Source organism: Euleptes europaea, chromosome 20, assembly GCF_029931775.1.
Source record: "Euleptes europaea isolate rEulEur1 chromosome 20, rEulEur1.hap1, whole genome shotgun sequence".
Taxonomy (NCBI): domain Eukaryota; kingdom Metazoa; phylum Chordata; class Lepidosauria; order Squamata; family Sphaerodactylidae; genus Euleptes; species Euleptes europaea.
In genome coordinates, this window is record NC_079331.1 from 23457252 (window position 1) to 23471813 (window position 14562).

At 48.3% G+C, this 14562-nt stretch overlaps 1 protein-coding gene across 1 annotated transcript; it reads right to left on the reverse strand.

Annotated features, from left to right (window-relative positions):
* Positions 1-849: 849 nt before the first annotated feature.
* CLN6 (CLN6 transmembrane ER protein) lies at positions 850-8965 on the reverse strand. The gene is made up of 6 exons (XM_056865885.1): positions 8863-8965; positions 7575-7673; positions 5703-5891; positions 5557-5612; positions 3131-3253; positions 850-1169 (listed from the first exon to the last, which is right to left on the reverse strand). The coding sequence occupies exons 1-6, from the start codon at positions 8863-8865 to the stop codon at positions 878-880; spliced, it is 762 nt and encodes a 253-aa protein (XP_056721863.1). The 5' UTR covers positions 8866-8965; the 3' UTR covers positions 850-877.
* Positions 8966-14562: the final 5597 nt, after the last annotated feature.

Consider the following 14562-nt stretch of genomic DNA (forward strand, 5'->3'; position numbering starts at 1 on the left):
AAAAATATTTCTGTTCAAGATTTCAGAAGCAGCAGAGCAAAAAACTATCAACAGAGTTGCTGAAAATGAAGCGTAATGGGGCCCATAATCTTCTGGTTTTTACATAAAAATCTGCACCAGGCGTCAAGCTAGGACAAAGAAGCCCATCTTTACATAGTTTATTCTGCTACCCACAAGAGAAATGGGAAACAAGGGGGGATGCTAGCACCAAACTCTTCCTGTGGAACAGAAGCCTGCGGGGCCCTCCTCTATTTCTGAGATGTTAACAGGCAGGACTGGCATGTTGAAAAGGTTCCTTTCCAGGCTGGAGGGAAAAGAATCACAAAGAATACTCAAGATGCTCAGAGCTCAAGGAAACTGTAACTTTTAAAATTCAATGGTAGAACAAAACTGGTGGTGAATCTTCTCTCTACAACCCAAACTCTCCATGACAAACCCAGGCTGCATCACTATGCAGGCTTACTTGAGCATGCTACAAAGCATTCAGCATAACTTCCTTCCAAGCAAGCTTGGAAAAGATTGGGCCGAAGTTTGTTTTTTATTTCTTTTATATCCCACCTTTCTCCCCAGTGGGGACCCAAAGAAGCTTATATTGTTCCCCTCTCCTCCATGTTATCCTCACAACAACCCTGTGAGGTAGGTTAGGCAGTGTGAGGATTCAAACCTGGGTTTCCCAGATCCTAGTCTGACACTACACCACACTGGCGCCCATTTGAGCCACACCAGGATCAGCCACTGAGATTGGGGCGGGGGGGAGGAAAAACATTTTCCCTCCTCATATATAAAATCCTACCCTATACAAATGGGGCTTGCAGCGAAGATGCTTCCAACAGAACGCGCCCCCTCTGAGAGCGTTTTCAAAAATGTATCCCAAAAGCTAAACGTTCTCTTCCATTGGAGAGTGCAGATTATTCAGATGCAAAGTGTAAAAAGCCCACGGTTCCGGAATGTAGATGATGCTGGGATATTTCTTCCGGAGGATCTTGTCGTTCCAGAGCCACCCAACCCACAGGGCGATCAAGACCAGCGTGATGATGAAGGAGTAGAAGAGGAAGCGGCCGTTGCTGTCCAGGATCAGCCCCTTCCGCTGCTGGTGCATCACAAGCGCCATCATGGCGAAGAAGGTGAAAATGAAGAGGATGAAAATCTGTCCTTCGGTTACAAGATACCTGCAGCGGGAATGAGCAACAGGGGTCACGGCAGGCATGAGAAGGCATTCCTCTCTTGTTACAACAGCATCCTCCTGAAGAAGCAAAGGAAGCATCTGCTTGTTAGTTTACAAGGTGGGGCTCAGACAGGTAACAGCAGCTCAATGCTACACAACGTACTTTGGGGTTGTTGTAAGAAGAGGAAGAGTTGGTTTTTATACACTGATTTTCTCTACCTTTTTAAAAGGAGACTCAAACTGGCTTACAACTGCCTTCCCTTCCTCTCCCCACAACAGACACCTTGTGAGGCAAGTGGGGCTGAGAGAGTTCGGAGAGAACTGTGACTAGCCCAAGGTCACCCAGCAGGCTTTGTGTGTGGGAGTTGGGACTCAAACCCAGTTCTCCAGATTAGAGTCCGCTGCTTTTAACCACTACACCATGCTGCAAAAAACACTTTCTACTGACTCAGCCTAGCCTATAAAATGTTCCCTTACCTTGATATGGCTTATCTGGCCTCCTGGATCCACGCCACAGTAACATCGTGACTAGACTACTGTAATGGACTGAACATTGGACTTCTCTCTCTGGAAACTTCAACTGGTCCAGAATGCTGCAGCTCAGCTATTATTGGGAGTTAGATGGAGCATGCATATCACTCCCATTCTGCAGACACTCCAATGCCTGCCCATTTGTTACTGCGCCCAATTTAAGGTATTGGCTATCACACACAAAGCCTTTCATGGCTTTGGTCTTATTTGTGAGACCACTTCTCTCCATTATGACAAGTTTGCTCATAGGGTTGCCAACCACCAGGTACTCCATACAAATATAAAGGCTCAGTGCTGTAAGGATAATTGGAGCAACCCAAAACAGCACTATAAACAAATTTCTTATGCAAAAAAGTGAATTTTATAGTGAGAAAGTGCAAGATATATACAAACGAGGATACAACAAGATACAAATGTACAAAAAGCAATCCACAAGATATGACCATAAAGAGGATATCACAGATCCTAATAGGACAGGTAAGTCAAAATATACGACCCACTTAGGTGTCTTTTTGTAAAGAGTCTCTAGTAAATGCAAAAATTAAGTTCAGTTGTCAAGCAACTAAATGCAACAACTAGAAGAAAGCCACAAAGGGACGATGTCAGACGTGTTGTCTAGATCATGACCACGTTTCGCCTATGGCTTCATCAGCGACCTGTATCAGTAAGACAAGTATCAAAACACTAATAGGTAACGTTTCATAAGGACCACCAATAGTTGTATGTAGGTCTCAAAAGGACACTCTGTCCTTTCACATGTATGAACACTCATAAAGTTATGAGGTGCTATGCTCAGGTATAGAGCATAGCATCAGACAAGATATATTCTGCACACACATGGAAGCTTTGGGAATGTTGGCATCCACAACTATAAGAAGCCAACAGATTACATAATTGCCTGGTACGGGCTTTCCCCAGTAGAGAAAAACAGTGTCTTACCTTCACTGTTAGGAATGTGGATCACAAGACCAAGTGCTTGCTTAGAGACAGCCTCGGGCAATATCTATAGGCTATTCTAACGAGATATTGGAGTAGACACCCAATGTGCATTGAATCAACGCAACTGTAACGCCCCTGACCAGAAGTGATAAGGGTTCTTGCAATCCTTTGTTCATGTGTGTAAATTGTCCTGCTCTCTGGGCAGTTTCCACCCGGTATGTATATTGGGCCTAATAAACACACTGCTTTAAACTTTCAACCTCCTACTGTATTATTATGATTGACTACTAATATAACAATACAGGAGCACTTCACCTTCCCCCAAGAAAGATTTCATGCACAGCTTGTTCTATTGACCCTGCACTTTGGATACATGTACCGTGCCAAATTCTGCATCTCTCATGGAAATCCAAATGCCTGCCGGGGCCCCAAAATACTGGCTGCCTTTCCGTTGAGAGCAGCAGCGGCCCTCTCCAAAGCAGTTGCTTTGCTTACCAGTAATAGAGGCTGCTGGGGCCTATCAGGAGCAAGGCCGCGGCTGGGATTTGGGGCTCTTCTTTCTTAGGAATGAAGCAGCCGGAAAAATAGATACACAGGATGAGGAAGAAGGGGATGTACCTGTCGGAGGGAAACAGAGAAGCCGGAGGAGAGGGTCACGTCTCCCTGAGGTTCTTGATGCACCAGACATGTTTCTGCCTATACATCTCTCTCTCTCCTTCAGCTGAGATTTTTCCAGGACACCCACCCTTTCAGGCATATCTCAAAGCTCAATAACCTTGCTGAAGAGTGCAAGCTTCAACTGGCAAACTGAACAACACAAGTGTCCAACTGGGGGCCAATTTCAGTGGGGCCAGAGATCCCATGTCTGCCCACTTGGCCGTGTGGCCAGCCTGTGACTGTCAAAGCCCCTAACGCTGGGGCCGAGGAAACCAAGACACAGATCCAAACCTGCCGCCAAGCTAATCCAATATTTGGTGCCTGGCCCATCCCAAAGCAGCCAAGTGGATCTGCTTTTGAGATCTGGGCTTTTAGCTCACTGGGGGGTGGGAAGCACTTGGAGTGACTATGAAGGGCTGGAGGGATGGATGCGTCGGGTGCAGCTGCCCTGTATTTATAGAATCATAGAGTTGGAAGGGTCCATAGAGGCCATCTAGTCCAACCCCACTTAATGCAGGATCAGCCTAGAGCATCCCTGACAAGTGATTGTCCAGCCGCTGCTTAAAGACTGCCACTGAGGGGGAGCTCACCACCTCCCTAGGAAGCTGATTCTACTGTTGAACACTGTCGAACAACTCTTACTGTAGAATATTTTTTCCTAATATCCAGCTGGTACCTTTCCGCCCACAGTTTAAACCCATTATTGTGAGTCCTATCCTCTGCTGCCAACAGGAACAGCTCCCTGCCCTCCTCTAAAGTGACAGCCCTTCAAATACTTATAGAAAGCAAGCATGCCCCCCCCCCAACCTTCTCTCCAGACTGAACATTCCCAGCTCCCTCAGTCTTTCCTCGCAGGGCTTGGTCTCCAGGCCCCTGATCATCCTCCTTGCTCTCTTCTGCACCCGCTCCATTCTGTCCACATCCTTTTTGAAGTGGGGCCTTCAGAACTGCACACAATATTTATCTCACTACGGTTATCGGTTGCTGACAACCAAGGGAACCAAAGAGCCACTGGCGGCTGACTGCACAGCTCCAAGCCCCACAAGCTTCTGGAGTTACGGGGAAAGGGGACAGAGTAAGAAACTACATGAAATTGGAGATGAAGAATGGCTTAAGGAAGGGCCCCCCAACATGGTGCCTGTGGGGGCCATGCTGTCCATCAACAACTTTCCTGATGCCCGCCAAGTGTTAAGGAGACTGCCCTCCCCCACCCCTCAGGGATCTTTCTCTCTCACACACAGGTTACCTTCTTAAGGGTCTGGTCTGGATAGCCTGGCCATTTCACTGCCCTTCTGTATCCCTGAGCAAGTGTTATCACCATGGGCCAAGAACTGGAGTGTAGCCTGTCTCTCTGGGCCAAACTCCACCTGGTACCAGGCATAAATGCCACAGTGCTCTCTAGGGAATGCCCACTCCTGACACAGAGATTCATTGGCACTGCCCATCTTTGTTCGATACCAAAGGATCCCTGTTTTTCGCTTGCCCTCAGCAGCTATCCGGGGGAGGGGGGAGCACCTCGTAAGCAGCCCCATGAACTCATGAAGCTGCCTTACCCAGAATCAGACCCTCAGTCCATCAAAGTCAGTATTCTCAGACCAGCAGCGGCTCTCCAGGGTCTCAGGCAGAGGTCTTTCACATCACCAACTTGCCTGGTCCCTTTAACTGGAGATGCCAGGGACTGAACCTGGGACCTTCTGCATACCAAGCAGAGGCTCTACCACTGAGCCATGGCCCCTCCCCAACCCCAGCTGGCTATTGGAAGCATTTGGGTGACATGTTTGAGACAGGAGTCGGCCAGCCCTTCCATTAGCACAAAGCATAAACACAACCACATGCGGCAGTTTCTTTGGTACTGGTAACTGAGGCAAGCAAAGTCCCACCCCCAAAGCGAAGGGGTTGGCTTTAAAGGGCACTCCCACAGAAGAATCAACAGGGGAAAAGGAGTTTGCAGAATTGTTTCTTAAATTATAAAGTCTATGGTAGGGAGCAATGGAAAAAACGTCAACGGGGAGGTGAAGCCTGAAAACAGCACGAAGTTCCAGCAGAGCTGGGGCCTGAGGCAGAGTCCACCCCCACCCCCGGCCATTTGCTCCATCCCTTTGCCAAAGGACTGCATGGTCGTCTCCAAGTTGCGTGTCCCTGCCCATGTGCATGTCTTTGCAAACATGGGCTGGCCCCCCTTGCTGAAATGCTGAATGTGAAATAGCCCTGTGCCCTCTAAAAAAAAAGCAGTAGCAGCAGCGTGACTTCCGCGCCATGCTTACCACATCGAATGACCCAGATATTCATCATAGTAGTACAGCAGTTCGAAGGAATCAATCTGGAAAGGAACGAAATGGGGGTGTCAGGGCAGGGAGGGGCCGGCAGAGAAACAACCCCGAGAGGTCAGAGCGGCGGGGCCTCCCGTTACCAGCGTCTCCGGCTTGAGGTTCTTGATGATGGGGTTCTCTCGGACCGACAGGTGGAGCTGATAGCCGCTGAAGATCAGCCGGTGATTGACAGAATCGCCCACCAGGTGAATGCTGGCTCCCATGACGAAGGTGATGATGCTGATGTACACCATGGAGCGGGGGAGGGTCTTGGGGGAACGTTCGATGAGCTGCAAGGGAAAGCTGAGCTTAATGGTCCAGAAGGAAAACTGAGGGGCCCCCCTCCAGGATATGCCCTGCTCTGAATTTGTTCTTGGAATAAATCAAGTGCCTCAGATTACTCCTTCACCTTGGGAGCTGGACTCTCTCTGACCAAGGTGCTTGGAGGCCAGACCATTCTTCCCCTCCCCTGAAAGCTCCTGTTTTGCTCAGTGTGGCTGGTCCCTTCCTGAACAACTTATTCCAAATGCAGCCGGGCCCATGCCTAACGCCCAACACAAGGCACAGCCCTTAAGACAGTTAATTAACTACAATATTTCCACCCTGCCTTTCCTCCTGACTCAAGGGCAGGGCGCCTGCTTTACATGCAGAAGGTGCCCGGTTCTGTCTCCTGGTTTGACAGAAGATGGCCTTGTGTATGCACAACAGAAATCCAGAGATGGTCAGGGTTTGTAGTAGAGATCTGACTACTCAGAAAGTCCCAGTGCTCTTTGCATATAATTAATCTCAGTGGTTTGCTCACTTTATTTATTTAAAACATTTTTATGCCACCTTTTCAGCCAACCAGGGTCCCCAACTGAAACCGCCTCTTCCTTCCCCCTCCATGCCTGTGGCTAATCTAATGGCTCTTTGGGTGTCAAATCAATTCGCTAGCCAGGAAGATTCAAAGTGAGATTTGTCAGAGGCAACTAACGCAGTGGTGGTCCCTTCTAGCTTTTTTTTGGGGGGGGGGGTTGCCTGGAAGAATCTCTGTGGCACCTCGGTGTTCGATACAGACTCCAGTGCAGCTCCAAAATATGGAATTACCAAAGAGAATCCATTTCAGGGAACTATGGGACAGGCTTCGCCAGCCAATGATATCAGGCAGCACACAGAGCAGAGATTTGTTGCACGTTCTGTTAATCTCGCTAAAGTTGGTATGACTCTGTGAAGCCAGACAATCCATCTTAGAACCACTTTGCCTCTGTGGCGTCAATTTTTGTCTCCTCAGCTAAAGCAACTTTCCATCCACTGGCCAAGCCTGTTCTCACAACACCAGGTGCCCTGATTAGTGAATGGGCTGGCTTCAAGGTCTTCTCACACCATCTTTAATTAAGTCATGAGAAACATCTGTGGAGATGAGATGGGGGGGCCCTCCTCCTTTTCCCTTGTGAGCTTCACGCCAGTCTGAACTGGTCCTGGGCTCCTGGAGAGGTTCTACCTAAGAACCCCTGTGACTGGGAGCTAAGGGTCACCTGCTCCTGGCCTGATTTTTCCATAAGTTTCAGCAACCAGAAGTTAAGTCATTCCTTCTTCAACTATTTTTGCTGCATGTTACTATGTTGCTTTGAGCCCTGCTTTGCTTATCAGACCCCAGGCCTTAAGAGCCAGCTTTTACTATGTGACATCTTTAAGTAAGTTAGCTAGCTAAACTTTGTTCTTTTATCGTTACATACTGCGGACCTTGTAATTTGTATTTTATCTCTTTTTTGCCTGTTTTCTATTAATAAAGCTTTTAAAGCTATTATTGGCGATCGAACCTACAACCGCTCAGTCACGATACAAGAAAAGAAACAGGAGCTCTGTTTCTACAGACTCATCATGACCCGGGAAGGAAAAGTTATTGGCCAAAGGGATTGCGGGAATTAGGCCTGCCAGCCTGCTGCTCAGCTCTGGGGCTTACCCCTCCAACAGGGCCTTCCAAAAACTTTTACCTTCAGGAGAAGAAAGGGAGTGATGACGTTGTAAGCCATGTGCAAATAATCTCCGGCGCTGGGCTTATTCAGTGGGAACCATTCTAGCGGAAGCAGGATCTGAAAGAAGGAAGGAAGAGAGGAGGGATGCAACCATCTGCAACCCATAACCAATAGGGAACTCTTTCGAGGGAACCACCCTAGTACAATCCTAAGAACGCTTTCCTGGAAGTAAGCCACAATGAATAGACCTGAGGGGGATTCTAAGGAGACCTGCTCAGGAAATTATCTGGAGTACTTTGATTTGACTTCTGGAGTCTGGGAATCACAGTGGTATTTTTAAAATTAAGAACAAGGAGATTTCCAGCCACGACAGACTCCCCCACGGAAGCAAACTCCCCCACCCCAGTTTTGCGCTACAAACAGCTCCCCACATTTGTATTAACCAGCAGAAAGGTGTTTGGGGGTGGGGGGCACGGAACAATACCAGGACATGGGTCAACAGGAGTTAGTGCTGGAGGGTAGCAATCTGCTATCTTGGCACTCAAATTTGCGACAGCTTTTTTTACTGTCATTTTCAAAGAAATAAAACCCATGACAGTAACTGATACTCTACAAAACTAGAAAACCAACTCTTCTGAAAGTTACTACGGTACTTTTGAATCTTACATAGTAGTATCAGGTACTACTTGCATGTCTTTTGACCCTGTGGTTTACATTTTCTTCCTCCATGAATGTGCTTGTGATGGGAACATTGCAAATTAGTGGAGTGACTGCATTCGCGCTTTCCCAATTCACAAATTATGCAGTCGAGTTTTCCGCATTTGGGGGAATCAAAGGGGTCAGCATCTTGCACCTTCTTAGGTAGAGATGCTTCCCTTGATCATGATCAATCACTCAAGAAAAGAGTTTCTACTCATTATCAGTAGCGATTTGGACCCCTTGGGGCTAAAATTTGTAATTTTCCCATCACGTGTGCGCATCGTGTGCACACAGACCTCTGTCACCTGCAGATCTACCACATGTCTCTGATCAAGCGAGCTATAGTCCACCAAAGCTGTGATAAAAAATGTTTGTCTTGCCGTTAAGAGGTTTTGCCACAACAGACAAACCTGGCCGGTGGCTGCCATTCTGGAATTTAATATCTGACAAATATTTCTTAATTTGGGAACATCCAATATTACAGCCAGGCCACCCGGCACAGAATTCAGATTCCTCCATCCCACACCATGCTCAATTTCATCCATCTCTGTTCCTCCGCCTCCCATTCACACCAGATGGCAACAAAACTCGCCATTGGTGCGCTCACCATGGCGATTGGGCGGCCAAAGTCCAGCAACCAATTCTGCAGAGTGAAGTAAAACCACAAGTCGAAATGGAACGGGGGATTCCTGAAGGCCTCCTCCTCTTTGGCCGATCCATGTCTGCTTAAAGGGAAACGGAGAGGAGCAACAGGTATTGCACTAACAGTAAGATTTAATTTAAAAAACCCCAACAGGCCCTCCACCAAAGGAAAGATTTGGGCATTTGACCCACAGCAGTAGCCTAAGAGAATAACTTCTAGGAGTGGAAGTGCACACAGCAAACTTGAAGCAAAATCAAATAGGAGTCCAGCGGCACCTCAGAGACTAACCAAATGAATCCCATGATAAGCTTTTGTGATGAAGAGCACTCTGGATTGGGAAAATTTCTGCTGGAATGAATGAATTTATTTTTACAGCATTAGCCAGAACACCACAGCCAGCTGGAATAAATTTTGTTCTTCTTCAAGGTGCTGCCAGTAAAGGTGCCATTGCGATAATTCACAGTGGGTAGCCGTGTTAAGTCTGTCTGCAGTAGTAGAAAAGTAGTAGAAAAGGGCAAGAGTCCAGTAGCACCTTAAAGACTAACAAAAATATTTTCTGGTAGGGTATGAGCTTTTGTGAGCCACAGCTCACTTCTTCAGATCATTGAGTCACAGCTGACTCATGGTGACCCCATGAAAAACCTCAAGAGGTTTTCAAGGCACAAGGAGAAGCAGAGGGGGCTTGCCACTGCCTTCCTCTGCACAGCAGCCCCCATTTTCCTTGGTGGTCTCCCATGCAAGCACCAACCCTGCATAGCTTCCAGGCAAGACAGGGCTATTCTAGACTTGTGCACGGAGCTGCTGGACTCTGGTCTTTTCCACAGGGAAAAGCTGCCCGCTGGTGACCGAGGAGACTCTGGCCCAGAAAACAGAGGGGGGCCCCCCATGACCCGGAGCATCTTTGCCGGGGCTGCCTTGGAGGAGAGACCCCAGGTGGGTCCCCTCTTTGGAGAACTTTCAGGGAAGGGGCAGAAGCACTCCTGCCAGGCGGGTGGTGCGCACCTTCCCTTTGCACGAGGGACCCCTGCCAAGCGGAAGCTGGGGAGACCCAAAACAGGAGCTAGGGATGATAGATCAAATCAAGCCTGAACTGACCCTAGAAGCTAAAATGACTAAACTGAGGCTGTCGTATTTTGGTCACGTCATGAGACGACAAGGGTCACTGGAAAAGACAACCGTGCTAGGAAAAGTTGAGGGCGGCAGGAAAAGAGGCAGACCCAACAAGAGATGGATTGACTCAATAAAGGAAGCCACAGCCCTCAATTTGCAAGATCTGAGCAAGGCTGTCAAAGAGGACATTTTGGAGGACTTTCATTCATAGGGTCGCCATGAGTCGGAAGCGACTTGACGGCACTTAACACACACAGGGATGCCAGCCTCCAGGTGGGACCTGGGGATCCCCTGGAATTGCCCCTCATCTCCAGACTACAGAGATCAGTTCCCCTGCAGAAAATGGATCCTTCGGAGGGAGGGCTCCAGGGCCCGGCGCCCCACCGACGGCCCTCCGCTCCCCAGGCTCCATCCCCAAATCCCCAGGCGTTTCCCAACCGGGACCCGGCGACCCCACGCGAAACGCGCCAGGCCAGCCCCGTCCAGGAGCTTCGGCGGCAGGCACGCCCGCCCCAATTCCGCCTTGCCAACCTCCCGGGCTTCCAAGCCGATCCGCAGGTGACCGTCCCCCTGCAGGGGAGGGATGCTCACCTGCCCGGCGAGGCGCCCAGGGCCGCCGCCGCCGCGCGCCTCCGCACCGCAGCCTGCATGAGCCTCTCGGCGGCCGCCCGCTCCTGCGCTCCGGCGCCGCTCCGCCTCCTTTGCAGGAGCCGCCTGCGGACCCGGGGCGGGGAGGAGGGGCCCTGCCTGGGGAAACCGCAGCTGGAGGGTGGAGCCCCCCCCCCCAGCAGCAATGGTAAATGTCAAGAAGATCACATTTGCATTTCTGGCAATTCAGTTACTGATGATTATATTGCTTTTGCACAACAATTAAGGTCTGGTGTTTATTTCAAGACATTGCATTTAAAATATTTTTCAGGGCATGTTACATACTACTTATTAAAAGCCAAATCATGCTATATAACCTTCACTCATATCAGATTCAAATACCTTTATAGCATATTTTGTTTCCAAAGAAAGTATTTTTTTCTACTGTATTTGTACTTCATCTGTTTGTGCTAGACTAAAGAAGATACTTAAACCACATCCACTTCACCTACCACTGTAAAACAATCTGCTCTCACAGCATTAAAAGTTACATCATATCTATAAAAGAAAATTGTAAACAATTGTAAACAAAATTGTAAACAATGTCCATCAGTGGCTCTTAGGAAGAATGTCAATAAATTCAAAGTTTTCATCAATGGGCACTGTAATCTGCTCCATCCTCCAGCTGCGGTTTCCCCAGGCAGGGCCCCTCCTCCCCGCCCGAGGTCCGCAGGTGTGCGCGGCAGGGCCGAGCTCCACCTGGGCATCGCTTTGCTGGCCCGCACCGAGCGCCTATCTGGAGCCTGGCTTCTGCCTGTTGGGGCTGGGGGGGGGGGGCAGGGGATAGCTCTCCTACCCCAGGAGTGGAATGCCTGAAATCATTATATGCTATGGGAAATGTATTGGAAATGTATTCTTTGATTTGAAATATATTCTTTGTACTCAATAAAGAATATCTGCACTCATGGACATGCCGCACTCAGCATATTAGAGGGGGCTTGTATAGTGACACCAAGCACTTGCATAGCTGACAGGCCTCAAGAGGCCCACTGTTGCTCCTTAGTTAGAAGCTAATTACAGAATCCATAGATGGCTTTAGTATGCTTGCATAAGCTGGTTTTCCAGAGATAAGAACCAGCTAGGAACCCTCTTAGTTAGCCTTGGCAGCTGCCAGGGTCCAAGATAAGAAGAACTGCAGTAATTTAGGATCAAATAGAGAAGCACCTGGGAATATGGGTCTTCACTGCTCATTAGTGAGAATGAGATCACCATTTCTATGTAACGCCTCCAAATCTCTAATAGGGTATTCAAATCCTTAAATATCTATTATTGGTTCTATGTATTGACGCCATGTATTTCGTCTTTTGTAACTCCCATTACCAAAGATTATATCCGTGCTTGCACTCCTTTGATGTTTGTGTGAATTGTCCTGCGCATTTGGGCAATTTTCACCCGGTGTGTATATTGGGCCTAATAAACAAACTGCTTTGAACTATCAACCTCCTACTGTGTTATTGTCATTGGGCATTGATACAATAATACAGGCATATCAGAAGCGCCGCCGCCCGGCCTCTTGACCCGCTGAGGTTCCAGAACGGGCAAGGAGCGCCAGGGACGGCCGCCTCCTGGGACGGCCCTCCTGAGGGTGGTTTTCACCTGGGGCCGAGAGAGAGCCCAGCGTGCGGAGAGCTCCCAACCGAGGAGGGCAGTTGGGTTTCCCCCCCTGGGCAAAGCGCCGCCTCCAGTTCAAAAGCCCCTTTCTTTCATTCTGGGCCTCCTTCGGCTTGGGGAACATTTGCTATTGTTACAGCAAACTCAGTAGCTGGATTTTAGAATTTAAGACACAAAAACCTCCCAAAGCTGCTATTTGCATTGACTTCAATGGACTTAGGAAGATGTAGCTGTTTAGAATTACTCCGTGAATCTCTTGGATTGTCTTGCTTCCTGTTTCTACCACAGCTTCTGGGGTGCCCATCTGTGTGTCTTAATGATACTGTGTATGCCAACATAGTTGCGAGGGCACCACACCAGGAATGGGAAAGATAACTTGCCCAGGACACCCATTAGAAAGGGCGAGTTGACCCACCCCATGTTTCCTGAAGTTGATTATCGCTGATCGGGGTCTAAGCCCTGAGGAGCCTTTGTTCACAATCAGCTCTCCTCTTTGCCTGCACACAGTTCTTCTTGTATGTTTTGGGCTCTTTGGTTTGTGAGTACAAGTAACATTTTAAGGCAGAGATGAACTGAAATCTCTGTGTACCAGAAGTAGTGAGTGGTAAATCTTTTGGGCTCAGAACCCTGGTCTGTGGCATAACATTTTGTGAGCGCACATGAGAATTCAACTGCACATGGACAATCACAATCAGATAATCTATACCATGAGATCAAGGGAGAGGGAAGAATGCCCCCCAAACACAGTTGTGTGCATTTAGGCATATTTGCAGGAGGAGGACTGAATAATCTGCTGCTGCTTCCTCCATGTGCTCCATGTGGCAGAATCAGGCCATTCCTCCTTTGCATAATGAATGGAATTGCCTCTCTAGAGTTTCCACAGGTGGCCGCAGCTCCAGTTGCCTGACTTTAAATTAACTATTAATTTTGTCGCTACTGAAACCACCAAAAAACAATTGTACCAAACTGGCCTTGGATCCAATTAGCCAGATCACATTACAGGTCATGTCCACCGCCTCTAGCAAATGACTAGTCATGACAATAGGTCCCCCCCAGCTACTGGAAAGAGAGATGCCTGCAGCAAGACAATGGGGAACACATTGCAACTGCTCCATGTTTCTGCAGAAGAAAGAATCCATTGAAGGGATATCAAATTCCATCTGACATTTGGCTGGTGAAAAAAGGGGCAGATGTTAATGCAGTTCACACTGTGATACAATGAAATGGAAAACAGGAGCAAGGCCCTTCCAAGGTTCATTTACTACAAGCTTTCTTCTGAAGCCAGTTTCCAAGTTTCCTGTGGAGGGGCTTTTTCTTTTAAATTAAGATGACAATTGGTGACTGAACAAAGTTCAAGTCCAGTAATACCTAAAAGACTGACAAAAATTTCCAGGGGATAAGTTCTTGTGAGTCAAAGTTTTTTGACTGGTAGCACTTTTCCTGGGCGTGCTCTTTCCCCTGACCACTCTGAAGTAGCAGCAGTGCCAATGGGGCATACCAGAGGACATCATGTGCCCCCCCCCCCAGCTTCTCTCCTGTCCAACCCACTTCCAGGCAAAGAGCTATGCTCCTTTGGAAGTCACATTTCTCACACTGCTTTCATCGAGTATAAGCGCCTTTAAAGATTAAATTATTTTAAGTCGAGGTATAAATCTTAGTAAGAAATCAGTTATAAAGACTGGGGACACATTTATGGAGTACAGATGTCCAAGAATGAGCTGCCTTCTTTTCAGAGTGCCATCTGACTGGGCACCTCAACTTGAAGCAGGGAGACAGGCAGAGATGCTTCAGGCAGCCTCTTCTTATGATGGATAATTCTACAGTACCCACTTCAAGAATGAATATGGTGTCCTGCAAGGTGACACAGAATCAGAAAGCAGCACCCCTGTGGGCTGTAAGGGGGACCCTGAAAACAACCAACTCAGGATGCTACGATTCAGGCAAGAGTGAAGGATCCGGGAGACCCAGGTTCAGATCCTCAAACTGCCATGGAAGCTCACTGGGTGGCCTTGGGCCAATCACACACTCTCTGCCTAACCTACTAGTGTTTGGCTCCTGTGGCCCTTTCTTGCTAAGGGCAATGCCGATGGCCACTTGGGGGTCAGGAAGCAATTTTCTTTTTATTTTTTTGCCATCTTCCGGGCATGGTCACTGGGGGTGTGGAGGGGGGAGGTAGTTGTGAATTTCCTGCGTTGTGCAGGGGGGTTGGACTAGATGACCCTGGTGGTCCCTTCCAACTCTATGATTCTAGAGTTGTTGTGAGGATAAAATGAAGGAGGGGAGAATGGTGTCGGA